This window comes from Pollicipes pollicipes, unplaced genomic scaffold (assembly GCF_011947565.3).
Source record: "Pollicipes pollicipes isolate AB1234 unplaced genomic scaffold, Ppol_2.1 Scaffold_6052;HRSCAF=7182_pilon_pilon_pilon, whole genome shotgun sequence".
NCBI classification, from domain to species: domain Eukaryota; kingdom Metazoa; phylum Arthropoda; class Thecostraca; order Pollicipedomorpha; family Pollicipedidae; genus Pollicipes; species Pollicipes pollicipes.
In genome coordinates, this window is record NW_023596805.1 from 24,247,910 (window position 1) to 24,274,666 (window position 26,757).

At 50.1% G+C, this 26,757-nt stretch overlaps 1 protein-coding gene across 1 annotated transcript in view; it reads right to left on the bottom strand.

Moving 5' to 3' along the window:
• The window catches only part of LOC119104243 (calcium-activated potassium channel slowpoke-like), a 100,131-nt gene extending 81,144 nt beyond the window's left edge, over window positions 1–18,987 (bottom strand). The window contains exon 1 of the mRNA XM_037227908.1: window positions 18,624–18,987. Coding sequence (XP_037083803.1) covers window positions 18,624–18,926 — 303 coding nt within the window. The 5' untranslated portion in view covers window positions 18,927–18,987. The remainder of the gene's footprint in view (window positions 1–18,623) is intronic.
• Between the last annotated feature and the right edge of the window lie 7,770 nt (window positions 18,988–26,757).

The following is a 26,757-nucleotide window of genomic DNA, read 5'->3' on the forward strand; positions in this document are numbered from 1 at the left end:
AAATTAGCCGTAATTAGCGCTGCACGTCACAGACTGGAAGAAAACATGTTCCACGGAAAGTTCGTAAGCTACGCCTGATAGCTTGCCTTGATTTTCAGCAATTAAAGGAAGTTTGTCAATTACCACGTTCGGTTGCTCCTCCACGTCGGTGGGTGAGGCTAAAATCATCGATTGATTACCTTTCGATGATGGCAGGTAAGTACGGTATCCACTCTGATTTTCTCAAAAGAACGGATGCTGTTACATCTCGTCAACATAGCGAAAGCAGCGGCTTGGCCATGTATTCATTCCAACTACGGCCACAAAACAAAATAAAAATAGCTGTTACACGTGTTCAGTCTTGCGCCTTGCCTGAGCACTCGCTTTGGCAATCACCAGGTCAGGCTCAACACAAGCACCCACATCGGCTCACCACTACCGGCGATTTCGAAACTCCCCGAAGCCCGAGTCCCGGCAGCGCAGCCGCGTCGGCCACCCCGACGGGGCCGGGTCGCTGCGCCAGGACCGGGCGTCCGAGGCGCCGGCCTCGTCAGGGACTGACATCGGCCACCTGAGCCGAGGAATGGCGACATGTTTGGCGCCTGGGGGCTGGGGTGGGGGTGGGGGAGGGAGGCCGCCAGGTCACTGACGCCGTCAGGTACGGGGGCGAAGTGGGGTAAGTCGTCAGGTGCGGGGCGAAGTGGGGTAAGTCGTCAGCTGCGGGGCGAAGTGGGTAAGTCGTCAGCTGCGGGGGCGAAGTGGGGTAAGTCGTCAGGTGCGGGGGCGAAGTGGGGTAAGTCGTCAGGTGCGGGGGCGAAGTGGGGTAAGTCGTCAGGTGCGGGGCGAGGTGGGGTAAGTCGTCAGGTGCGGGGCGAAGTGGGGTAAGGTCGTCAGGTGCGGGGCGAAGTGGGGTAAGTCGTCAGGTGCGGGGCGAAGTGGGGTAAGTCGTCAGCTGCGGGGCGAAGTGGGGTAAGTCGTCAGCTGCGGGGCGAAGTGGGGTAAGTCGTCAGGTGCGGGGCGAAGTGGGGTAAGTCGTCAGCTGCGGCCCCGGCGTCGGGTCGCCTGTTGCTCGGCTTCGTGCGGCTAATGGGCCAGGCGCTAAACTTTGGGAGACACAGATGTTTGTTTCCTTAGTTTTTTGGCACGATTTGCGGGCGTCCATCATTGGAAGACCGGGGTAAACACCGCGGGGGAACGGCTCACAGATATACAGACCTACACTCAAGACACCGGCAGGCTGGGCGGTCACTGCAGGCCTCCGTGTCCATGCCCATTCGGCCATGCCGAGGCTGACAGAACGGGGATCAAAACACTGTCAGAGCACCAAACCCAGGGTGTAGTTTCCTGCTTGGTTCGGTGTCGTAGCCTGCCACCTTTGGGAGGGAAGTGTTCAAATCTGGGAGTTACCTGGTTTAAGTGTGTTTTGGGGGTTGGTCTGGCCGTTTTTTACCCATCTCAGGTTTTGCGAGATTACGCCCTCGATCGAACCTCGAATATTGCAGGCCATTTCATTCACACTTTAGAGATGACTTGAGTAAGAACTCATGATGGCAGTGAGCCAAGCACACACTGCATCGATTCATGGCCTAGAGGAATGGCCATTTGTTTCTGCACCGTTCCCAACGACAGGTAACCAGGAGAGCCCCTCCGTCTATCCCAGCGAGGTATAAACCGTCCGTTGACACCAGAAACGATAAATGTTTGCATTCAGCTAAGCGGAGCTTGTTGCCGAGTGTGAGATCCACCGGCGGCAGCGCCATTAATTTGGGGACCGTGTTTGAGCATGGATATGCCAGTGTTTATGGAACATGAAAGAGGTGGAGCATGCGGTGAGCTACAAATGTGCATGCCATGCCAGCACACATTATTGAGACGAGTTCCTGCCCGAGCCGTCACCTCCAATGCCACTAATGGGACGTCGTCGAAAGCATTGACAGCCACAGCAGCGAGGCTTATCAAAATATTAAGTACAGCCACTGACTTGGGGTTAGTTGTTGAAATAAAAGAGACATGAACTACTAAAACACAATATAGTTCGCGTAGCAGACCTGGTAAGCGGGTCAGGAGCGTAGTTTGCTGTTAAGTGTGTGTGGGGGTCCATTCCCCTAAACTTTGGCGAGACAATAGATTAAATCCGCGAGAAACGCGCTCGCCCTAGCAATTCGGGGTAGGTTTGCCATACTTTCCTGCTCCCTCCAAACTTATTTTGCGAAACTACACCTCTGCAAGCGGAGGTGGTGTCATTGCATTGCTCGGCTGCATATATAGTTACCGACGGGCTCCACAGCTTGCAAAGGCTTCACAGTCGGGCTCCACAGCTTGCAAAGGCTCCACAGCTTGCAAAGGCTCCACAGTCGGGCTCCACAGCTTGCATAGGCTCCACAGTCGGGCTGCAGAATGTCGGGCATAATTTTCCGTCGAATCAGAGCGTCGGCTGACATGATTGCCTGATTTTGTCCTCACGCTAAAAGCTCCTTTTTGTCTCCTGTCCAGCCCAAAGTCCCTCCTGTGCACACCATGGCATCATGCCAGACTGATGCGCGAGATGGCATCAATCTGCAAACCAAAACACGGCGTTTCAAACATGGGCCTGCCTGTGCGACGCATGCCTTAGTCCCGGTGGTACTAAACAGCGCGTACCCTCCGACTGCCACTTACGTCAAGCATCCTGCGGCCCCGACCTGACCAAACAGACGACCATATTCGCAGTGGCCACCTCGGCTCTGGCTCCGGGAGCGGACACAGCCAGCCTCGGGGCCCGCCACCAGAGGCGCGTCAGCTGGGAGAGAATCGATACGTTACCATGACAACCGCTTATAACTGTGATCGAGTCTTCGACATGCTGGGCATTCAGATGGCCCGGGGGCATGGTGACCCCGTCACCTCGCGAAGAAGAGCAAGGGCAAATGACGCCAAAATCGGGGTATGAAGATAATTTCCATTTAATTGTTTACCATGCAAGGCAAAATGGTAACTATTTCCCCACAGCTTGTGGGTCTCAGCGTGGCCATTAGCCTCAAGGATAGCAAGTGGTAGCAGAGATGTTTTCCCTTCCGTCTTCGTCTGTTTCCCTATTCAGCCTTTCACAGCCGGGACAGTGTCTGAAGCCAGCTCCAGGAAATGGTTATCTGGGTTTGGCGGAGCCGTGCTGGAGAGCATGTAAGCAACAAAGCGTTCTGGTCTATTGTGATAAAAGTAACTCATCAACTCCTTGCGCTCCATCACCCTTCCATCCACATTCTTATACAATGTAATAATTTCTTGTATAATATAATTCATCAGTGCATTCTTATATAATATAATAATTTAACAATAAGAACGATATTCTGACCAAGCCGAATATCTGCCTGGAAATCCAAGGTTTTCTGAGTTTTTTTGCCAAAAATAGTTTGTTTTTCCGAACGACCAAAACCAAAAGATGTTACACTACGGCAGGTTTTACCCCAACACATTCCTGATGTCAGCAATATCACCACTTTGGCACTGGCTTCTAGACCCTAATGCCATGTCCTAAAATGTAAATAACGTCATAACGAAAGCATCACTACGTGCAAAGAAACACTACTAGCACTAGCAGCACACAGCATGTCAATGTGACCGCTTAGCGGAGAAGTCCTGTCACGGTAAGCACCGCAAAAAGAGGAAAAATTCTTTAAAAAATGCTTCATGGATAAGGATAAGCCTCTTATTGCACACACTTTTGTCATTACCAGCGCAGCTTCTCCTTAAGCTGTGATTCGTGTTCAACCGTACTGATTCCGTGAGGTAAGTAAGTGAGATGAGGTGAGGAGGCGGCAATGCTCTGATTACAGCCTTCTGCTTGGTCTGCCAACTGCAGGCGCTTGGTAAATGAGGAGACCGATTCACAGGTTGAGTCATACCAATAACATTAAGGCAAATGTTAAGCACGTAGCTGTCGGCTCGGAGATCTCCTAAGAGCAGCAACAAGCTGTGCTTTTAATGACATACAAGCGCTTGCGTAAAGAAATGGGTGTGAACAAAACAATAAGCTCCGAGTTAAATGCAAAAAATGGAGCATATTCTTATAATCTAAGGTTTCTTGTTGCCAGTTGTATTCACTTCATACTGTGATACTTTTGCAATCTTTGGCCTCAACAAAGGCTCAGAAGGGGGTGAGCACGCATAACTGGTACTTTCATTATGATTTTTCCAATGCATAATGCTGCGATCCAGGATCGGGCGCAGAAGTGACTGCATTGCTGTAGGTGAGATTTGCATTACGCATTGTAGCTGTTAATGTTCATTGCCGCTTCCTGAAACAATGGTTATTTGCTTGTCTAAGACAAATTTCTCTTCTAAGACTAAGACAAAAAATCTAGGGCGGATGAAATTCACAAACAAAATCCTTGTCTGTAGGCAGCTCAGGACCTCTCATATGACATGCGTTTAATAGCTATGTGATTATGTAATTATGCTGTGTTATTATTATTTACTTATATATATATATATATATATATATATATATATATATATATATATATGTATATATACATATATTATATATTATATTATTTTGTATATAACAATTTGCATATTAGTCATTAACATGTAAAAAATGTGAAAGCTATATCCTGGTAACAGAGACTATTTCAAGGAACTTAAGAAAGCTTGTGAGGGTTGAACTCACGAAGATGTGACCGATCCCAGATATTTATTCATCTACCCTACCCTAGATTTCCGACTTGTCTTAGGATCCAGGACACAAAAAAGAAAAAGCGTTCGGATGATAAATGACGCAAAAAGATGCAACAAATTGGCTGCGCTTCATGACGGTGCTAGAACGGAGCTGGAACAACTGTGTGTGGGAACGATGTCTGATCAGCGGGTGGGGGGGGGGGGGGGGGCTTTTGCCGAGTGTGGGGACATACATCTTCCCATTTAACATATAGTTAAAAGGGCTTCGGTTGGCGAAGATACCTCCGTGTACCTCGTAAAACCAGCCGAGATGCTGACCTTCCATCGGCGGCGATGCTGTTCTTAAAGTGGTGTTGCGTGGGTGCCGGCCACAGGTGTTCAAGCGCGCCAGCTGCAGCAGACTTACCGGTCCCGACCGCAGACAGGGGCGTGTCCAAGCTCGACTCTGGGGTAACCCGGATCTCGACCGGAGAAGCCCGCTGCCCCCCCCCCCCCCCTCCCTCCGCGTGCCCCGACACCAGATAGTGGTTGGAAAGCGGAGAGACGCGTGACCCTTCGTGACCCCCCCCCCCCCCTGAGCGCGGCCCTGGTCGCAGGTGTAACCCCGGTCCGAGCGCCGCCACCTAACATGCGCAAGTGTCCCGTCAGCACCGCGGGCTCAGCACCTGGGCTGGCCCTCTAGTATCTACAACAGTAAGGATGACTTGGGCTCAATGACCTTTGCTGACCTTAGGGCAGGCTCATAAAATAGCAGCTCCATTCGTACTTTGCGTTATCTATACCGCTCTAATTTCGAACAAAAACTAGGCCTTCCAAGTTTGTTTTGAGGGTGTGATAGCAAGGGAATCCGAGCCGGTGGAGAAGGAGAAGATGGATGAAGGACCCCAAACCTTGGTAACATCCAGTATTTGCCCGTCCAACTGAGAAGGAATTATATCAGCCCTACGGCATCGCACTGTAAAAATAAATTTAAGAGGCGTTCTGTCGCACAACTTGTGAATTCACGCGTTCTCGTGCAAGTCTTCAAGCCATGTCCTGTTGTGTTCTTAATTAGGCTTTGCATTATGCCGGTTATGTAATTATGTGAGGTAGATTTTTGGTGGACCGCACTTTGCTATGCCATTTACATTGTCTCTGATGCAACCATCCAGCATTCATGTACATTTTCACAAAATTGGCTACCAGATCGTTGTTTTGATCGCAAAGGTACACCAATGTAACAGCTAAGACATGCATTCGCGGCAGTGCATGGACCATCCCAGTGGTTGCTGTGTACTTCTCTCCCTGCACCCCATGTGTGTTCGGTTCCGCCCGTTGTGATGGCTCTCGTGAAGAGACATGGACCTGGTTCATCAAGGAAAGAAATAACTTACTCCTTTAATGTCAATTAAAGGTATATGACGTATGGAATGAAATGACAAGTAGTAGAAATCAATTTCATACTAGATTTGTTTGCGCAGGCAAATTTTGCGCGCTGTGTGCATAAGGCGCCTCTATTTGGCATGCGGCAAAAGCACCATCACAATTGGCAGCCGTTTGCCAATATCATTTCATTTCTAGGCACCGGCTATGAATGGATGCAGTTTAAAAAGCAAACACCGCTTTGAAATTGGGCATTAGCCACCTACAATGGAGCAGTGCGAGCCGATAAGTACACCCAGACTCAATGTCAGCTGGTCCGGACACGTGCAGTATGCAGCTTACGAACGCCATATTTCATGCGGAGAGCTTTTGACACGTTGCCAGAAATCCTCGTCGACATCAAAGCTGTTGCTCCGTTTCATACGGAAGTGCGTCTTTCCATGTCAAAACACGCCTGCAGGCAAACCGGCCAACAGCCTGATATCCTCGACCGGCGGTGCCGCCGTTGCAGCGCCCTGTTCACTCGTGGATGGCGCTGAGAAAAGATGCAGGGACAAAGCAGATGAAACCAGCATCTTTCAATGGAAATGTTCGAAATCGTGCTAATTGACATGAAGGTTGGTATGCTTAATGCCACGCCTGTCGTGCCTACATTCAATTGCTTCTTTGTCAATTCGTCATTGACTACCAGTGCCGCCGTGCCGAACTTTTGTGTATCTAACGCATACCCCCGGGATGGTATAGTCCCCCACAGATATAGAATTGCCACTACCAGCTGCCTGCCCCTCCCTCATCCCCATCCACACTCCCAACCCCTCCGCCAGCCCTTCACCAACACTTTCCAAGCCTGGTCATGAGGCAGGGCAAGCCCAAGACAATTTCGCAACGACGCCAGTTTTGGGGATAGTTTGGAAGCACAAAGTTGGATAAATTGAGCCCCTGCAGTGGTCCCAAACGTCGACTTTGGCTCATGCAAGTCGACGGTTGCTTACACAAGTCCAAATTAGCTCATGCAAGTCGAAATTAGCTCGTACGAGTCGACAGGAGCACATACAAGTCGAAAGAAGCTCATACCAGCTGGAATGATCTGATACAAGTCGGCACCCGTGCTCCCTCCCCGCTAACAGCCCAGCGACCCTGGATGACCGCTGCATCCCGTTCTGCGCGCCCTCCCAGCGGTCGCCCAGCCAGAGAGACAACGTCAGGTCAGGTGCACATACAGGTGCTGCTCGCAGCCAGACTCCCGTAAAAAACGCGAACAGATGGCCCGTAATGTGGGACATTATCCGTAATGGAGTGGGGAACTCATGATCGCATCGCACAAGGCCATGAGGTTGTCTGGCTGTCGGAGCGTCGAGGCGATTGCGAGACATGGCTTGGAAAGTTAACCCAAGTTAGAGTGCTGAGGGCCTTTTTGGTCTTTCTCTCCAGTCAACGCCCGCTGGGCAAATGCCAAACTTTCAGAGGTCGGGGAGCTCAGAACCCTAACCCCCCCCCCCCCCGTATCCGGGTCTCTGTTGCGTGATGAAACTTAGATCGGCGACGAAGACGATACAACTGCCGTACGTACATGTCTGCCAGCGTTTTTGATCCGACCAGCAATGATCATCAAAAGCTAACGCAGTGCGATCAAGTCTTCCGCTGATAATGCGTTTGATCAATGTTCGCCAGTTAGGGCTCTTGACAGTCAAGTGGTCCAATCGTGTCCATAGTTTTGTTGTTGTTTTTTCGCCGTTCACCTTTGGATTATCGGATCTCTGCCTCAAAGCTCATACGAACAGCCGTGGATCCGCACAGCACCCGTGGGACAGGTCGCGGCCAAAGCGCCCTGAATCCCATCCATTGCAATCAGAGTACTTCACAGCATTCCGACACCGACAATGGTCTGCTGTGAGCTGTTTGTTGCGTTTGTGCGGCAGGCCCGGGTTAAGCTGAGATAAGGATCGAACCCAGAAGTGGATCGAGCGAAAAGAAGGACACTGCTCAGAGGTGGATCGAGCTCAGAGAAGGACCCAGCTAAGAGGTGGATCCAGCTCAGAGAAAGATCCTGTTCAGTGATGGATCCATGCCCAGAGGTGGATTTAGCGCAAATAGGGGTCCATGGGCTTCCGTGGACCTACATGGCGGTCGCAACAGGGGAACAGAATGGTGTGCCCGCAAAACTGGCCTCGGTCTCAAAAACATGTCGGGTATAAATGAGCGTGAACGTGCCCAGGCGCACGCATACGCCCCCAAAACATACTTGTTTTGGTCTGAATGGCTTTCGTGTTTAAAGTTCATAGCATAATTAAACTTTAGGGAGAGCCAGCCGGGCTTCACACGTGTCCCATTTCATTACGCCCCTCCCCCCCCCCCCCCCCTGGAGAGATTTGAAATAGAGAGTAGGCAAGAAGACTAGTCGGGAGAGTAAACTTGAGATCGTATTGCGTCAAAGTTCAAGGTTTTGAGTGAAAAATAACATCGTTTCACAATGTCTGACTTTCACTTTTAAATGTGTCGTCATTTGGTCTATTGGTCACGGTTTTCATAAATGGTTACTGTTTTTTGGTCCCCTTCAGCACTTTGTCGAAGACATCTCGATCTATGTCAAAAAAAAACTTCGCCAAGGCGGTTTTGACACACTTCAGAGATACCCTCCGAGCAGCCTCGGATCCGCTCCGGCCATGCCCGGGGTGGATCCGAGCGCCCACACCGGGGGTGGATCCGAGCGGCCACGCCCGGGGGTGGATCCGAGCGGCCACGCCGGGGATGGATCCGAGCGGCCACGCCGGGGGTGGATCCGAGCGGCCACGCCCGGGGTGGATCCGAGCGGCCACGCCCGGGGTGGATCCGAGCGGCCATGCCTGGGGGGTGGATCCGAGCGGCCACGCCCGGGGTGTTGTGCAGACTTGTCTGACACTCGGGTGTCTGGGGATTCCGTGAAGTCTGTCGCGTGCACATCAGGTCCAGCGGCGGCCCGGAAGCCATTAAGCTTGGCGTGTGCCCGGAATGTCCAGTCCATGACCAGCGTCAGTTACGGGTGTCTGAACGTCCGACGTTTCTGAACACGCATGGCGTGTCCGACAAATGTCTGGGCGTGGCATAAAATATCACTGTGTGGGGTGCCATCTATCATTTATCCATCATCCATCACCAATATCATTGGTCGTCAGTTTCTGATCCATCAGCCAGGCTGTGTCACTCCGTTCTCCTGCCTCCACCGGTTCCGTCTTCCTCGCCGCCTTCTCTTGTCATTCGGTTTATGCAAATCTCCGTGCAGTGTAAATTGGTAATTGGTAATTGTAAATTGTAAATTGGATCCGAATTGCCATGCGTTAGCAGCATTTCGGGGCGCGCGCAACGGAACGACTATTCCTCAGCTTGTTCGGAATTTACCATCCAGCCTATGGCGTTGCGTGAAAAGAGGCGCCTTGAAAACCCTGAAGTCTCCCGTGACCTTGATCCATGGCGTATTCCATGCGGGCGCGTCATGATTGTTTGATGTCTTGTAGCGTCCAACACGTGTTTGGAATGTTCCCTGAACAGCACCCAAAACCCTACCACGCAGTGGGTGTGTTTGCCGAGTATGACGGCGGCTAGCAGTTCAAGCCTCCTAACTGGACCACGGAACAGTGGTGGCCATCTATGCATGGATGAGCTGTCGCTAAAGCTCGGCTCCCGAAGTACCGCTGGTGGCGGGGAGACTGCCTTCAAGGTTGGAGGAGCGGCGGGCCAGACGGTGGTGTCGGCCGATCCGCTGATTCAGTTAAACGCGACGCCTGCGACACGTCAGTGGAACTGTTCGGCAGTCACTTAATGTTGCGGGAAATGGGGACATTTGCCCTTCGAAAGCATCGAGGCTTCAGCTCTGGCTGAATTTAAAACAACAAGCGTTGGTTGCACCCCGGACTCCACCGACGCCCGAAAATCCACTGGTCGCGCGCTGCCAATCCCGCCACTTCACTGCCGCCTCCTCGCACCGCCCCTCCCACCAAATACCCGCCGTCGCCGGCCACCCTGCGCCGCCCGCACCACCGGGAGCCATGTGGGCCCTGGGGCGCAACGGCTGGGGCCGGTGCCAATTTGGCCGGCCCGCCGCGTCGGCTGGCACCGCCGCCGACGCCCGGGCGGCCGCCGACCGCCTGGGGCGCTGCTCGGGTTAGCAGCTGGGGGTCGTCCGGGGGAGGGGAGGGGGCGTGCTGTTCTGCCGTGACGCCAGGGGAGCAGGAGGATAATTTGGCGGCGGGGGTAGTGGATACTGTTCGGGGATGCGCGGGCTGTGGGGAAATGGCTCTCGTGAGTGGTGGGTGTCGCGGGCGTAATGCGGCGGGGACTGTTGGTGGAGACTGTCCACTGCGAGATAGGCCGGCCGAAGAGACGGATAGAGAGAGAGAGGGAGAGAGAGAGAGAGGGAGGGAGAGATAGAGAGGGAGAGAGTGACGCAGAGAGAAAGGGAGAGAGGGGCTGAGAGAGACGGACGCAGCGTGAGAGAGAGAGAGAGAGAGAGGGAGAGAGGGAGAGAGGGAGAGAGAGAGCGAGGGAGAGAGAGAGAGAGAGGGGGAGAGAGAGAGAGAGAGGGTGGGAGAGAGGGAGGAGACTGTTCGTGACAATGACATGATGTCGGTCTTAGAAACGTTCCTAAGTTTGTGAAGATTGGTGGATTCCAATGTTACAGGGATTGTTTCACATTTGAAGTTATTGAAGCCAAATCAAATATGATGAAACAAGCTCGCTTATAACTATTGGTGCACCACCCAGTTGAAAAGACTGATGTAGACAACACAATTATCTGTTCAGTAAATATGTTTCTCAATGCGTCATGGTTTGAATCCGTCATCGTACTTTGCACAACATTGATTGACAGCCAATTGACGGCCGTTAAGTCTGCAAATCGCGCTCATGAACGCCAGATATGAACACCTCAATAATAACATTTTTATTGGCCCTGATTGCTGCACGGCTTAAGGAATGGCGAAATTTGAATGACGTTGAAATGACGTCATGAATGCCTAGGTGACTGCAGTACTCTCTCCGCTGTACTTTTCCTCCTTTTCGCGGGTGGGTGGCTCAGAAACTACAGAGGCTTGGACCTTAAGAAGGGCTGCATTGTGAACAGCACCGAAAGGTCTTCAAGATGTCTATTTCAGTTCAAAACCCCACATAAATTTGGATCATTCCCTTAAAGAGCGCTTAGCAGAAAGGTACGTTCTCCGGCCCCTGCAATCAACTTGCCTGTGGGAGGAATTCCTCGCAAAACGTCAAAAACTGCCGCCCGTGGAGGGAATGGAGAGTTTTGTAACACAGTGCTGCAGAAACGCCTTACGCCGAGTGATATATGTCCCGCACCAACGCCCCGTAAAGAGCGATGTGTCCCATAGGCAAAGTTGTACAAACAATCCGTAAGCGATGACCCACCTCGCGGCAATATGAATGGCTCTTGAGGGAGTGAGATATCTTCTAGCAACAAATGTGCGGCCGACAGTTTTATGTGGAACACTTTGCTGGATCGATGAAATGGCAGTGGAAGACGGCGACGAGTCTCGTCGTGGTGAGCTATCATATATGTATTAAATATATCCTACGATGAGAGCCAGAATGCAGACCTACAGAATGTTTGAGATAGGGCGTTGGCACAAATGAAACGGTGATTAGCACACTTATCTCCACCATCAGTCGAAATTTCCACACAACGTAACGTCCACGATTCCTGGGGGGGAGGGTCATTATGCTGTTTGTTAGTTCCAAGACGACCCCAGGGACGCTCGGCCACACGAATTATCACGGCCGTGTATACCATGGCCTCGAAGGCCTATGGCAGCATCAAGGTACCCGCCCACAGCCATGCGATTGGTGAACGAACGCCCTTACCGCTGGACCGGACCGACGAGCACTCTAGCAATCACAAGAAGACCCCCAGGGCACCGGATCCTTCTCGGTGGTTGGGTGGTTAGAGCATTAGTTTATATATCGCAACATTGCGGATCTGATGCTTGCATCGACCATTGAACTACATCATGAAACATTGCAAACAACGAGTACAGTCGAATATCGAACTTACAAAGGAGCCTCGGCAGTCCGATATGGTTGGGGGGGGGGGGGGGGCTCAGTCTTACAAATACAAAATTGATGACTGGAATCCCGAAACTTCCAGAAAGCATTCGGCACTGAAAACTACACCTACATGCCTACGCGCCAAAAGCCCTCAAACCTTTTTTCAATGCCGCACAGTTCACTTGACCGCCGGAGAAGTAATTGCCCGACCGATGCGTATAAACTAACATCAGTGTCGAGGACAGAAATGCAATCAATTATTCCACACGGGTAGAAGACCGGTCCACCACCCGGAAAACGTCCGTGATTGGTGGGGAAGTGAGATACGTCGATCTGATTGGTGGCCATGACGGGCGGTGGGTCGCATATCGTTCAATGCGCTTTATATGTGGCCGCGCGAGTGTGAGTTTGTATGTGGTTTATGTGCGAGTTTTTACGTGGTTTATGTGCGAGTTTTTATGTGGTCTTGTAGCAATGTCTCCCTACAGCTTATGCCACGGAGTGCAGACAACTCAAACATTGTTATGTAATTTTCTCCGCTAGAGTGCTTGAAAAACCGATTAACTAGATCTGTCAAGTTGCATAAAGTGTCATAAAAGGCAAGTGGCACGGTACAGTTGTGGCTCGACTCCATTTTGAAGTTTCCTTGTGCTGAAAATTCACAATCCTAGCGGTTACAGAGTTCAGAGGCTAGGAGACGTTGGCCATGTTTGGGATGATAATTATTTAGTTATACTGTGCACACTTTTGCGCCATAACGCAGACATTTCGCCAGAAAGCAGAACAAGTATTAAGTGCACAAGTGGGTGCACTCAAAACTGTGCATGTGTATGCATAAAATTACAGTTTACTTGGTCGATGCCAATTCTTCTTAACCACCGCAACGAAATACCCCTGGTACAAAATGTCACGAAATTCCTTTGAACTCCCGCACAGCAACGCTGCCAAAACACACAAAAGCAGCTTCGGTGCAAATGGCACGCCGTCATTCGGCAGAAAATCGACGTTGACCGGAGAAACCCCTGTGGACGGCCCAGCTGCCGCCGTTCGAGGCGGCGTGCCGCGCGTGTCACCGTCAGCGTTTTGGACGCGGTGTTGAAGGATTTCAGTGATCCCCCGTCACGTCCTGAGGGGCTTCTGCTCGTCACACATTCGCACGCTCCACGGTGGCGTTATGTGGCATTACGTGGCGTTATGTGGCGTTATGTGGCGTTGCATCACGCTCGCCGCGTGGAGCGGGTCGTTCAGTTTAGAGTGCACAACGTTCTGCTTGTGCGCATGCGCCCCTGTGACTTGGTGAAAAAGGTGAAAAGCTTCCCCCAGCCACGTCAGCGAAGCCAATGGATACGCATTGGGCGTAACCTGACAGGATTTCGTGCTGGCTGTGCCGCTTGTCCATTGCTTTTGGACCATTGGTTCTGTGATTGTCGCGTAGTGAACAGGAATTTAAAGTAACAGCTATTACGCGTTATGACGCGGCGGGTTTCGAGTAATAACGACATGCCGGCACAGGTTATCATGCATACGCACATGGGGACGTATGTGCACCTGTTGGAAGAGATGACCCTATGTGCGTTTCCTTCCAAAAAGATTCACTTCGTAAAGACATACGTGAACGCAACGCTGCAGCCCCGTAAAGAAGATCTGATTGCTGAAGCTCTGCTCTGCTGATTTCTTCTCGATGATATTGATTATCGCTCTAGCTTATGGCGCACGCGCAGTTACGAAAACAAATTTAGATGTCGTTGATTCGAACAAAAGAAGCAGGCGCATAGGTCGATGCACTGGCTTCAAAAAGGAGACAATACGGCGTGATCTTAATGGCCAGAGGGACTATACGACTGTGGTTCCATTTCGTGCATGCTGATACCACCAACCATCAAAATACTAACGAGTATCGAGGCATCTGCTCACCCTTAATTTTAAGTCTTCTCGCCGATGATTTACTTGAATCAATTCTAACACCAGCACACAATGAAAATTGAAAGGAATTGGTTCGACCTTCACCCAACGATCATTTGGCAAATCCGGCGATCAACTCTGAGCCTGTCCGGAACTGATGCTCGTTCGGAGCCGAGGCTCGTCCGGAGCCGAGGCTCGTCCGGAACTGAGGCTCGTCCGGAGCCGAACCGACGAGGCTAAGGCTAACGGAGCCTTAGCCTCATCAGAGCAGGCTAAGTCTGCACTGAACAGTGCGCAGTCATGAGCCAGCAAATAATATGCGTGCGCGAAATACACGTGATATGAGCTTAACCGAGAGGCATCGCGTGGTGCAGCATTCATGCTTTTTTCTGCGTGTCTTGACATCCATTTTGCCGTCTCAATTAAACGGCATTGCCTGAGATGATGTGTTGCTTATATGCCTCGTCTAAGCAGCAAATCAACAAATAACGTCAGTAATGAGTAAACGCTGTCAAGTTGCTGATCTAATATGGGCGATCGCTGCTAGGCTTCTAAGGTCGGTCACTTCTCCAGCCGCCCCATATCCACTGCGGACAACCAGCCGGCGCTGCCGAACACGTACCATTTTGAAGCCATGCTACACTAAAATTACACCATATCAGAGCCGCCGCATGCCAAAGCGATGTCGTCTAAACAGCATACGGTACCAGAGGCATGTATTCCCAAAAGGACAGAGATGCAAAGGTATCAAATGTGAAAAACAAGCCAGGTCAGGTTGTAGTCGGGCTAACGCATGACCAGCGTGGATTTAAAGGCGAGGTTCTGCGTTGTCATACACCGAGGAGAACTGCGGTCTTCGGGGAACAGACCTGCGTGTCCTCAGTTCCGCTTCTTACGATAAGTGAATAATTCATGTGAGCAGGGAGGCCGGCTGATCGTGATTCAGATTCGGCGGAGATCCGAAATTGTCAGCTTAGGCCATAGAGCCGATGTGATCTCAGGGGAAGAGCTGTTCGATTTGTACGTCAAGATAACACGTCACTGATACCAACAGCAAGCGTTACATGCGGGCTCCCACGACGCCGTGCGGGTTGCAATGCTTGCTTTCTCAAAGGACTAGACGCAGGATGTGTATAGTCCTCGGGTTTCGTCGTCGGCTCATCACGTGACTTATGTTTTGTTTTGTTTTTCCTTAGAGCCCCATCGCTCGGCGGTGGTGGAAGCCAGCGGCAATCCTGGGGGCAGCCAACACAGCACTCGCCAAGAAAATGGAGCGGAGAAAACAACGCACGCGCACTTCCGCCCTCGGCAGTCGCGCCAGCCTGATGACCGCCGAGTGTTCGGACACCGCCCCCTCGGAAACAAGGGCTCTTTAGCAGGGCGGCCGCGGGCGCGCTTTCCATCAATTTCCTCTCGAATCCGGCGCACATTCATCGGCTGGCGACGGCCCTTGGCTCGGACCCTGTTGTTATCCCGGCCCTCGTGCTTCGACAAATGGGCCCGGGCGGAGGCGCGGGCTCATCACAAATGCGGGTCTTCGTGCCGCGGGCTCAGAATGGGACCGGAGGCGGCGTCAGCACTTTCAGGAGGAGCGCTGTCGACGGCTTGCCGGCCCGTCATGGCTTAGTGGCAGCCTGCGCGCCGGCAGGCTCCAATGTCCACCGATGTGGTGGGGTGTGCGGGAGGAACGCGGCATGCCTGACGCGATGAAGTCGGTTGGTCCATGCTGGTTTATCTGTGGGTGCTGTTTTGAATCAGCTGAGAGACTGCAGGACGGCTTACACCGCTCAAAGACGTGCTTGATTCAATGTGAAAAAAGCATCTGTGCTCTAAGAAAGCAGAAGAAGTACAGAACAGAGTGCTTACAAAACGTATGTGATGATCAAAGCATATGTAATGTAACATATGTAATGTAATGTAATTAACATATATAATGTTCGAAACATATGTAATGTAACATACGTAATGTAATGTAATTAACATATGTAATGTTCAAAGCTACCACGTAATCGAAGAGGAAAAGACACACATGTTTGCTTATATTGCCAGCTCCTCTGCCCTTAGCGCGCTCCTTGGGTTAGTTTATTCCGTCGCTTGGTTGTGCTGTTGGCCATTTTAAAACGGTCGAGTAACAATCGGAAGTTGCCCTCCAATGGACATTCAGTGCACGCAGTCATACCCCACGAGGAGTGCACATGCAGTAGCAAGTGGTACGACGGTTACGCCTGTCGGATACCAAAATCAAAATATGACGGAAAAGCTGCGGTTACGTCCCCCTAAGCGCCGTGAAGCGCGTGAACCTGCTCTCGTAAACCGCATAAATCTCGCCGCTCGCGTAAATGCCTCGCTCAAACTTAGGGTGAAGTTTTTTTGCAGCGACGTTGGCCATTTCGAGGAATGGATCATTAATGTGAAAATAGTGTTCATATTTGCACAATGTAATCGCCATTACCATCAGCCGCCCTGAGGCTGAGTATGACGCCGATAGTTCAAACTAGGTTAAATTCCTGCCGGTGGCTATCAAATAGTGCTTCAGAGTCTCGCAAATAACGGAATATGCCCGCCCCCACTCAGCGATATTAAAGTAGCCTGGTAGCTAACGCGCCGACACAGCTCGTTTCGATGGAATACGACCGTTGGAACGTCTGGAATCTTTCAATAACGGAATTACCGGCCTGTATTTGGAATGGGTCAGGGCAGTACGCAAAGCACGAGTCGAAGCTAAAGCGACCACGATCACCGGTAAGTTTACAGTTTATGCTACGCCAGCTCTGTTCACGTTCAGACAAGAAGAACGAAACAGAGAACGAGGTGTGAATCACTTTATTGAGCTGGGTACAGCTGCTTCAAACCCATAACACACTCTTCTTAACGGGGAAACAAATATGGCACAGGCTTTCACAAGCGTGTGTTGCCGTCTTGTTGGTTCTGCTACCTACCCAAGCTGCAACGGCGCATGGCGCAGTTTCTGTACCACGCATGACACAATCGTAACTCTATTTTTACAATACAGACGGTCAGGCTTTGCCCGGGAAAGTCGTTAGAGGAACGAGGTATAGCGACGGCGTTCAGATTTTGTTTGAGTTACATCTACCCCGGACCGTCGCGCGCAGGCAGCCGATTCCCGGCTGTTGGACGAGGAGCTGAGGAGTGATGCTTTGGGCTCGAAAAACGCTGATGAAAATTGATTGGGTGCATGGCCGCCTCGTACATTTCGAGATGGTTTTCTAATGTAGCTCAGGCATCCTGCCAATCAGACCTACAAACACCTGAAAGCCAGTACAACTCAATCATGATTTGGCACAGTTGGAGTTTTATTATATATATATATATATATATATATATATATATATATATATATATATATATATATATATCTCTCTCTCTCTCTCTCTCTCTCTCTCTCTCTCTCATCTCTCTCTCTCTCTGCTTCTCTCTCTCTGTCTCTCTCTCTCTACTCTCTCTCTCTCTCTCTCTCTCTCTCTCTCTATATATATATATATATATATATGACATTATGAAAATGTGTCGGATAAAATATTAGATACAAAATGCATTCTATCCCTGCAAAGAAGGTGATTTCAATGATATTCGCGTTCCATTTTGCTTCCATACAAAGAGTCATCGTTACCTGTTGGGTCCGGATCAGTTTGGACACTGACCATGGTACCATTCGCAGTGGAACCAACCTCCTTATCCACCACAAACGTGATTTCAGTCGCAAGGGACCAACTGGTCCGTGTACGGCTTTCCTGTGAGGCCGAACTGACGTTGAGCTGTATCTTCCTGGTCGTTCCGAGTCGGATGTTCCATCACTGGGACCGTGTCCCCGCAGGCCCAATCCCTGATGCATTCACAGCGATTTTGATGAAACAGACCCCTGCCCCACATTTACCATTATTCACGTTAATCATTCATAAACGTCATCGTCCATCCTTCATTCATGCCGGGATTTATGACAATGATCTTGACCGGGTCCGATTGCTCGCCGCCGGTGATCCCGTCCCATTGACTTTGCCATAAATATCGGGGCATTCGGGAGGTCATTGAGACCACCTGACAATCAAATTCCTTCTATAGTGGCAAAACAGGAAGGGAAAGAAGACCCCGTTTTGAAAATTGGCGATAGCGCATCTGACGCCCTTATTCAGCACGTCCTACCCATGAAGTCTGGCGCGAAGGCAGCATCGTTGAGCCTATCTGGAATTTCGCTGGCCGCCGACCTAACTCCAGACACGAAACATGCCAAATCCACGAAGCTCTCAGTTTGGGACCCTTTTACAAATAAGAAGGGAGATAAAGGGAGAGATAGAGGGGAGTTATGGAGATAACTCCTTTTAAGGCTATAACACCCTTAGTATGTGGAGTTTTGTATTTCCTACGAAAGTTTCGAGTGTGTCCAGCACCGATGTCGCAAAAACTTGAAACCCCACATCACTGATTTTCCAGCACTCATTACGTTGACCCCCAACGGCGTCTTCGCCGTGGCCCTGCCGGTGGCGGTCGGACCTCCCAAGTACTATCTTCTCACCACAATCCCACCAGCGACGGCCCACACTCACCATGATCCTGCCGGTGGCGGCCCGACATCCCACCAAGATCCTGCCGGTGGCGGCCCGACAACTCACTATGATCCTGCCGGTGGCGGCCCGACAATTCGCCCCGCTTCCGCCGGTGGCGGCCCGACAACTCACCATGATCCTTCCGGTGGTGGTCTGGCCGGAGATGAGCTCGCCAGCCCAGTCCTTGGCCTCGGACACGAAGCTGCCCTCGAACTGGGGCTTCTGCCCGGCCGGCAGCGCCGCCGGCCTCGGCTCCTTGGCGCTCTGCGAGTACTCGGGCCGCGCTTTGGGCCGACAGCAGATGAAGCTGGCCGCGCGCCATAGCAGCACCGTCAGAATTCCCGCCACGAACGTGCAGATGGACGACACGAGGAAGCACCACCACTTTCGCTCCCGCAGACATTCCTGGTCCGGGATTTCGGCGTAGGAGGACATGGCGGCGGCGGTGGCAGCAGTCAGGGAACGCGCTCGCGCATGGTGTGGCCCGGGCTCTGGCGGCGGCGACTCAGCGACTGACGAAGGCGGCGGCGGCGGCGGCGGCGGCGGCGGTCGATACCAGACTGCGCATGCGCAGACGGCGCGTCGGTGCCGGCGAAGCCTCGTCGGTGGCGACGAAGTGCGGGGCCGCGGCGCCACGGACGGCGCAATTTTTGGTGACGTATGGCGATGTGAATACTCGCGTGCTTTCATCCGCGCCATGCGTTCTCGTTGCTGATCCATGTCGATCCTCACCCACAGACGATTTTTACTTATTTTTATTTTTGATTGCCTGTCGCCCTAGCATGCTCCCACAATTTGTCGTCGCGCCACGACGTTCGATTTGATATGTTGTTTTTGGTGCCGCTCTTTACGCGGAACCCCGCCGCCCAGCCGGGATGATTTATGGCCGCTGGTCCCGGTGGTTGCTGGCTGTTGGTCGTGGACATCGTGGCGAAGTGGGCCAGCACTGCGACCGGCCATGCTTCGCTTTGAAGTTTCGAAAATGATGGCATGTTAAGCTTGCTATACACACACACACACACACACACACATATATATATATATATATATATATATATATATATATATATATATATATATATATGTTGGAATATTTTGGCAGAATCCTTTCTTTGATACATGTTTGATTAAAAATAAGTGCTGACTCAGCATTGACGAGCTTTTTGATGCATCGCTCTAGTTTCCGGGCCCTTCACTTGGCGTCATCGCTTAAATTAAAGATGGTTCGCACAAAATTACTCATATATTCATCACTCCTTCCATTCTAAAGTTTCGAGATCCTATCTCATCGTCGGAGAAGACTTAATTGCACAAGAAATCAGTTTTGAGTTTTAAAGGATGAAAAATTATGCACTACTGTTGGAAAACATCTTTTGGTACGGAGAACACAAATGAAGCATAACTAACTGAAGTAAGACGGAATCCTATTTTCATTTTCACACATGCAAGAAACACTCATAATGAGAACATCACAAAGACACAATGGGAACACTATTGCCACTATCACTTCAGAAGTGCTCACCGCCCACCACCTAGTAGTTCAAGAGTTCTGCAAGAATTTGTGTCTGTTTAAGGCCGGAGAGAGTTCGTTAATGAATATGCCTTCCCAAATTTGAAGGCGTCTTCTGTCACTGCACGTCCGTAAAATGTCAGTGCTGTCTGTCAGTTGTTGTCGTGTCAATGTCATGTCGTGTTCCTGGCGCATGTGGTCCAGAGGTGCCCCGTCACGTAAGTACACTGTCAGACGTCGTGAGAGTGCCGTTGTGGTCACACCAATGTAGTGTATGGGACGAAGTTTGCAGCCTTCGATGTTGCATTGGAATTCATACACTACATTGGTGCATTTTAGTTTGTCGGGTTTGTCTGGACTGTTTCTCATAAAAAGTTTGATATTTTCTCATTACAATAGTAAATGACAATGTCTGTTTTGTGGTCGTTTTTGCCTTTAACATGTCGAGAGATAATTTCCCGTAAAGCTTTTTCATCGTGCTTGTGGGCAGATGTCATTTGGTTTTGATAGTACAGTTTGACGGTCGGTTGGATGTCTTGCCTTGGTTTGCCCTCAAAGTGTCTTGTCATATGTCGTTGTGTCTTGTTTTCAACGTCAGAATTTGAAAAACCGTTGTTCACCAAGATCTGTCTGATTCTTATCAATTCTGAATGTAGTCCTGTCCAATCAGAGCAGTGCTTAAATGCTCGTCTAATGAAGGACCTTATTACGCTAATTTTGTAGCGTCGAGGACACTCACTGTCAGCATTTAAGCACCGTCCGTTGTTAGTCTGTTTTCGGTATACAGTCGTTTTGAATTGTTGTCCTTGTCCGTCGACAGCCACGTCAGGAAAGGGTATTACGTTTTGCACACTTAGCTCTGTTGTGAATTTTAAGCCAGATCATTCTTCAAAGGTGTTTTTGAGATGTCCTAGTTGGTCAATGTCCCTAACTTCCACAAAGATATCGTCTACGTAGCGGCAGTAAATGTCCGGTCTTATGTCGTCATTTTGTAGTATGTCGGATTCTATTTTGTAGTATGTCGGAGATCGAAGCCGAAGAAGAGGTGTAGCACAAATGTGGGGTATTCGCCATTATCGGGTGTAGAAGGAGCGTGGAGGGAGAGAGAAAAAAGAGAGGGGGAAGGAGTAGGCCCATTGACGGAAGTTTGCATCGCAGATATGATGCACAATTTTTGCGTTGCTTAGAGTAGTCTTTTCACGAACTATTATTCAACAAACAAAATTATCTGTGTAGTGAACATGCTCCACAATACGTCATTGTTTCATGATGTCATCGTACCTCGCACGGCATTCATTGGGAGTTAATTGTTGGCTGTTGTATCTGGAAATCGTGCTCACGAACTCTAGACATGAACGACTCGACAATTATACTTTTCTTGGACTTACTTGCCGCATGGCTAATGGAATGACAGGGTTTTAGTGACGTCATCATGACATCACGGATGCCTTGGTAACCTTGGAATAGTCTTCCGACATAGCCTCCACATCTTTGCGGACGCGCAGCTAAGAAACTAGAAGGGGTTAGGCTTTAAGAAGGGCTGAGCTGTGAACTGCACCGAATGATCTCCAAGATGGCTATTTCAGTTCAGCACCCCATACAAATGTGGTACACTTCCTTTGGACAAGTTAAAGTGCAGCTAAATTAGAACTCATACCTGCTATATTTTAGCAACAAATCGTGGATTTGAATTTTATGTACCGGCTATCATCAACCACATTTTTTCATCACGAGCTTTTCGCAAAAAATAAATATTCTACCCATGTTGACAGTTTTTCATCTGGATACCCATTTGCTTTTCGTGGGTATCACTTAGTCAAACCGCAAAAAAACTTGTCAGCTAGAACAATATTGACTAGTTCCAAGCAAAATTGCATACGTCAACGATTACTATACGTAAGACTTCATTGTTCAAAGTTACCCCCCGCTCATCTACAATGCGCTGTGCGACCCGTCATGGAAAGAAAGCTTATCAAGTGGATTTGGAAAGATCCCGGTTACTCTGAAGACCAGCTTAACTGACATAGCATCACTTTTACCACGCGTTCGCGAGTGCATTGGATTACCCTGGAAGTGCGGTGCCCAGTGCTAGATGCCGACCAGTGCATTAGAACACTGGGTGGACAGGTATCGCAGTGTTATGCATTTCCACGGAAACTTTGTAAAAACACGGATGAACTAACAAAAATCTGAAAACACCGATGAACTAACAAAAATCTGAAAACACCGATGAACTGACGAAAATACTGAAAACGTCAAAGAACTAATGTCACAGGTGGCAAGAGGGAGCGAATGCGAGTGTGCAGGGGATGATGAAGGTCGCCCTAGGTAGCATGACATGATCAGACATACAGTTGCTAAAAATATTTTGGCCCGTCGTCTTTGGAAATACAACGGGCGTTCTCATTCGGCAGCGCGCTTTTGCAACAATATTTTCGAAAAGACGAAGCCGGCGGCGAATGAAGAGGGACGAACGAAGCGTGGCCTCGAAAAGCCCCGTAATGAGATTAAATAACGTGATGGTAGATGGTGCACCCGATGATCATAGATAGGATGGTAACTTATAGATGGGACCGGGCAGAAAAAGTAAAGCTACTGGAGAAATGAATACGACACGCATGGAGGTGAGGCAGTATTGCATGCAACGCCGCTGCTTGCATAAAAATCTACGTCGCCGCGGTGGTCGATTGATGCGACCGATAAGCAACGGACGACAAGCATGTTTTTGGAAGAAACATGGTTCAGCGATGCATGTACATGCCATAATGGCAAGTAGCCCACTCATGCTATTTATGAGGGTGAGTATGCAGCGGCAGGGGAATGCGGCCCAGTGGGAATAATTCCGTGTGATGCCAATTAACAAAACGTTATGACTCAGCTGTCGTCAGCTGTTATTACTAAGGCTGGCCTCACTATTGGACGGGGTAAAACAATCCCAAGAGAATGGGAGCATTCTCACCGAGGACGGTTACAGGGAGAAGGTCCGTAGAGACGTCTGCGGGAGGTATCATTAGGCTTGCATTGACTTTGCCCGATACGCGCAAGACAGATAGTCCAGCTGGGACAGACACTGAAGTCGGTAAGCCTATCTCTAGACCAGCTGCAGCGGACGTCCCAGGCGATCTTGACCTGAAGAGGCCGCAAACTGCCTTATCAGTTCATATATTCAGTTGAAGCGGGCGTCTCAGGGAATCTTGACCCGAAGAGGCCGCAGCCTACCCTATCAGTTCTTATCTGCCTCGGCCAATCTCTAAATTGCCCAGAGGACTAACAAAACAGCTAGTACGATGCCCTGCTGAGTACCGATCCTCTCGGCGCAATTTTTGGGATCAGAAGGCGATGCTACAAATCCGACTCATAATGTCCTGGCGAGAGTAGTAAGTGCAGTGATTGCATTCGCGAATGAGGCAGCTGCCGTAAGTCGTCCATCGCGTTTGTCGTAAACATGTCACAACGGGTAATCCAAGAGAGAGATGATAGCGTCCAACAGCCTTGTGATGACCCAAAGGCCACTCAACCTAATCATCGCCAACGCTGCGAGTGTAGCAGAATGTTCCATGCGTGTCAAGGAGGCCCAGAGAGGCCCTGGACCTCATAGAGGCCCGGGCCCGGGGTTGGTTGCCGACAGCCTCGCCAGGCTGAAGAACCCACAAAGATGATCTGTTCGAAAATGCTAGAAACGTTCACGGCACTATAGCAACGTGCGCATCCGGTTCCAGCGCTACATCACCCGCGTGGTGGGACACATCCGGATCCAGAGCTACACCACCCAGATGGCGGCTCACCTCTAGAGAGTCTGGCCCACCACTGCTGAACCACTTAGCCTAACTACTACCGACCGACGGAAGCGACTCCCACATGGGAGCACGTTCCCAGGCCAAAGACGCTCGCCAAGGAGCTCGCACGACGGAGAGGCAGCGACGAACGACACTGTGCCGAGGCAAGAAGTTTGGAAGTGGAAAAGTCAAATGCCTATCGAGTACATCAGGCACGTGCTAAGCTTAAGCTTAAGCACGTGCGTAGTCATCTGGCAGTGCTGCGCACAACGACGAAAAATCCAAGCGGTAAAAAGGGTGGCAACAAGGTCATAGCCACCAAACACGGCCAACGTCGGGAAAATAACACATATCTGGACTTCAAGGAAAATTTAAGCAGATTTTGATTAAACTGCTGAATACTCCTTGAGGCAAAAGGAAGCAGAATCTGACGCTTTTTTGAGAATGACGAGGCATTCTTCATCCCTTCAGCCAGCCCCGACCCTCAGTGTGGAGACAGCACACTGGTCAGTCGAGATGAACTCCAGGACAAAATGGAACGTGCTGTTGTGCTGTTCGTCTCTTTGGTCGTTGGTATCGACTGCGGAAACCCTTCCCGTACGGCTGGCCTATTTGGCCCGAGCTGGAAGTCGCTTTTGTGCCTCAGCTAGGTTTTGATTACAGGAGGATTGGAGATTCATTCGGTTTAGCTCTATGATAGAGCCTCGAAAATGTTGTCCTTCAGGCTGGCGTGCTCAGGCCTTGACACTCGTCTGAGATACAAGGATGTCGTCCTTCAGGCTGGCCTGCTCAGACCCTGGCACTCGTCTGAGCCTGGAGGATGTCGTCCTTCAGGCTGGCCTGTCCAGACCCTGGCACTCGTCTGAACCTGAAGGATGTCGTCCTTCAGGCTGGCGTGCTCAGGCCCTGACATTGGAAGCGCCATCCATCCGCAACGCATGCTGCTGATGCATTATTTATGACCGCCAGCGGCGCCGCCACTCAATCTAGCGTTTTTTTTTTTGTCATCCCAGGACTAATAAATAGTTATTTACCGGCCCTATAGCAAATGCGGCGCGACCACTAAACCCCCGCTCGGCTACCTGATAAAATGTCGAAAGTCAATCGAGACCATAGCAAAATAACGGACGCGACAAAGATGGAAATCGAGAAACATTGAAATGGAATGCTTCTGATGGGTGCAATACCGACGGTGATAAATGTAAAATCAAAAAGCGTGGGGTGGCAAAATGTTGATAAGTGAGTGTTCACAGGTCCATATAGGCTCTGAAATTTTAAAAAAAACTATCCAGTGGTAGGTGGATCATGATCGAAATGGAAAGCGATGAATCGTTACCGGAATATACATTAAGGGGAAACACATCAAAAGTGGAAATGAGTCAATGATGAGATAGGCAGGCATAGAACGTCGTCGAATATTTAATCCTCACTGCCTATTAATGGACAAGAAACGTCAGTGATACAGATCTTAAAAATAGCGAGCTGCCAAAATAAAAGAACATAGGTGACGCAGCTAATTAACTCGACATGGGAGATGTTTGTGGTGTAAAATTATAGTGCGTCAATTTTTGGCTCATGACTATCTTATCTAATGATACAGAGAAGCGAACAAAGAAGTGATATTTTATTTGCGATAACCATTACACGACGCAGTACATTTCTTTCATTGGCCGGCATGCAAACAAAAAATGGCGAAGAATCTCCAGGTGGAAACTTCTCGTCGTGAAGACCGATATAAAAAACAATATGTCATGCAGCTCTATTCCGTGTCTGTCGACCGCAAGGCATATGAAACGGGTATCCGTTTCGCATGTAGGGCTCTTGTAGCCCATTCAGCCTGCCGGATGGCGCGGGTTTTTGTGCGGCGAAATCGAGAGCTTGAGGCTATGTTAAGGCCGGAAAAATTTACAATGGCTCACATTTCCCGATCCTTTTTGGGGAACAAAAACAATTCCAAATGTTGCTAGACGACCAAAGCAATCCCCCTCAAACTTCACAACTGTCTTTTGCATCGCAAGTCATAAGGGGAAATTGGAATACACGCATGTAGATTAGTGCCGCGTATTGACAGCAGCTAACCTATCCGTTTCGTTCAGTTTCTGAACACCCTAAGAATCCAAAGATCCAGCACTATTGGCTGGTAGCCGGCTCGTACGCCCATACGACGCAAATAAACAGCGCCCAAGTTCGTACTTCGCTTCATGAAACTAGCTCTGACTTTTTTATATACTAGGCATGAGCGACAACCGACGAAAACATTCAAAGTAATATTCTCCGAGTCTGCGGCAGAGCTCGCCGCCATGGTCATGAGCTCGAATGAAGGGATTTCACTAACTCCGCGAAATATATCACCGGAGCAATCTGACCACCGCGATCGTTACCAGCAGGTCCCCCAGGCCGCCAGCGGCAAGATGGGCCGCCAGCAGCACCCTCTGCGACTACAGCGCCCCTGACGGTCAATTTTGATACCGAATCTAGTCGGAGTTTGTAAGTTTCCGAAGCGTGCGCGGCTTCATCCCCTTCCGTGATCCCCACGGCCACGTTTGCAGCCTGTTGATCCTGATGAATTGTTAATGGAATCACGCATCTGACTAGCTTATGTGACCCGGTGGTAAAGAACAAAACTGTTCAAGCATTGACAAGAACAAGCTGAGCTCGACTTCATTATACGAAACCACAGACCAAGCAACTCGCACTGAAATATAATTTTTCTAAACGACACAGATACGACGCAAATACGACATACGACAACGACGTAGTTACATGCACACGTTCTATTCTTGAGCGACCCGAAAATTAAGATCCGAAGTAAATCGATTCATGTTCGCTGCTTACCTACAATCATGACTGTTTAGGTGTATGTGCACTCATAGAAAATTGCCTCATACAGCTAGGCCGTGGTTGAATTCACGCGGTACTCAGCTGCATTCGATCATTCTTGGCGGGCATAACTACCAAGAGTGGTGTTCACCTCGGTAAA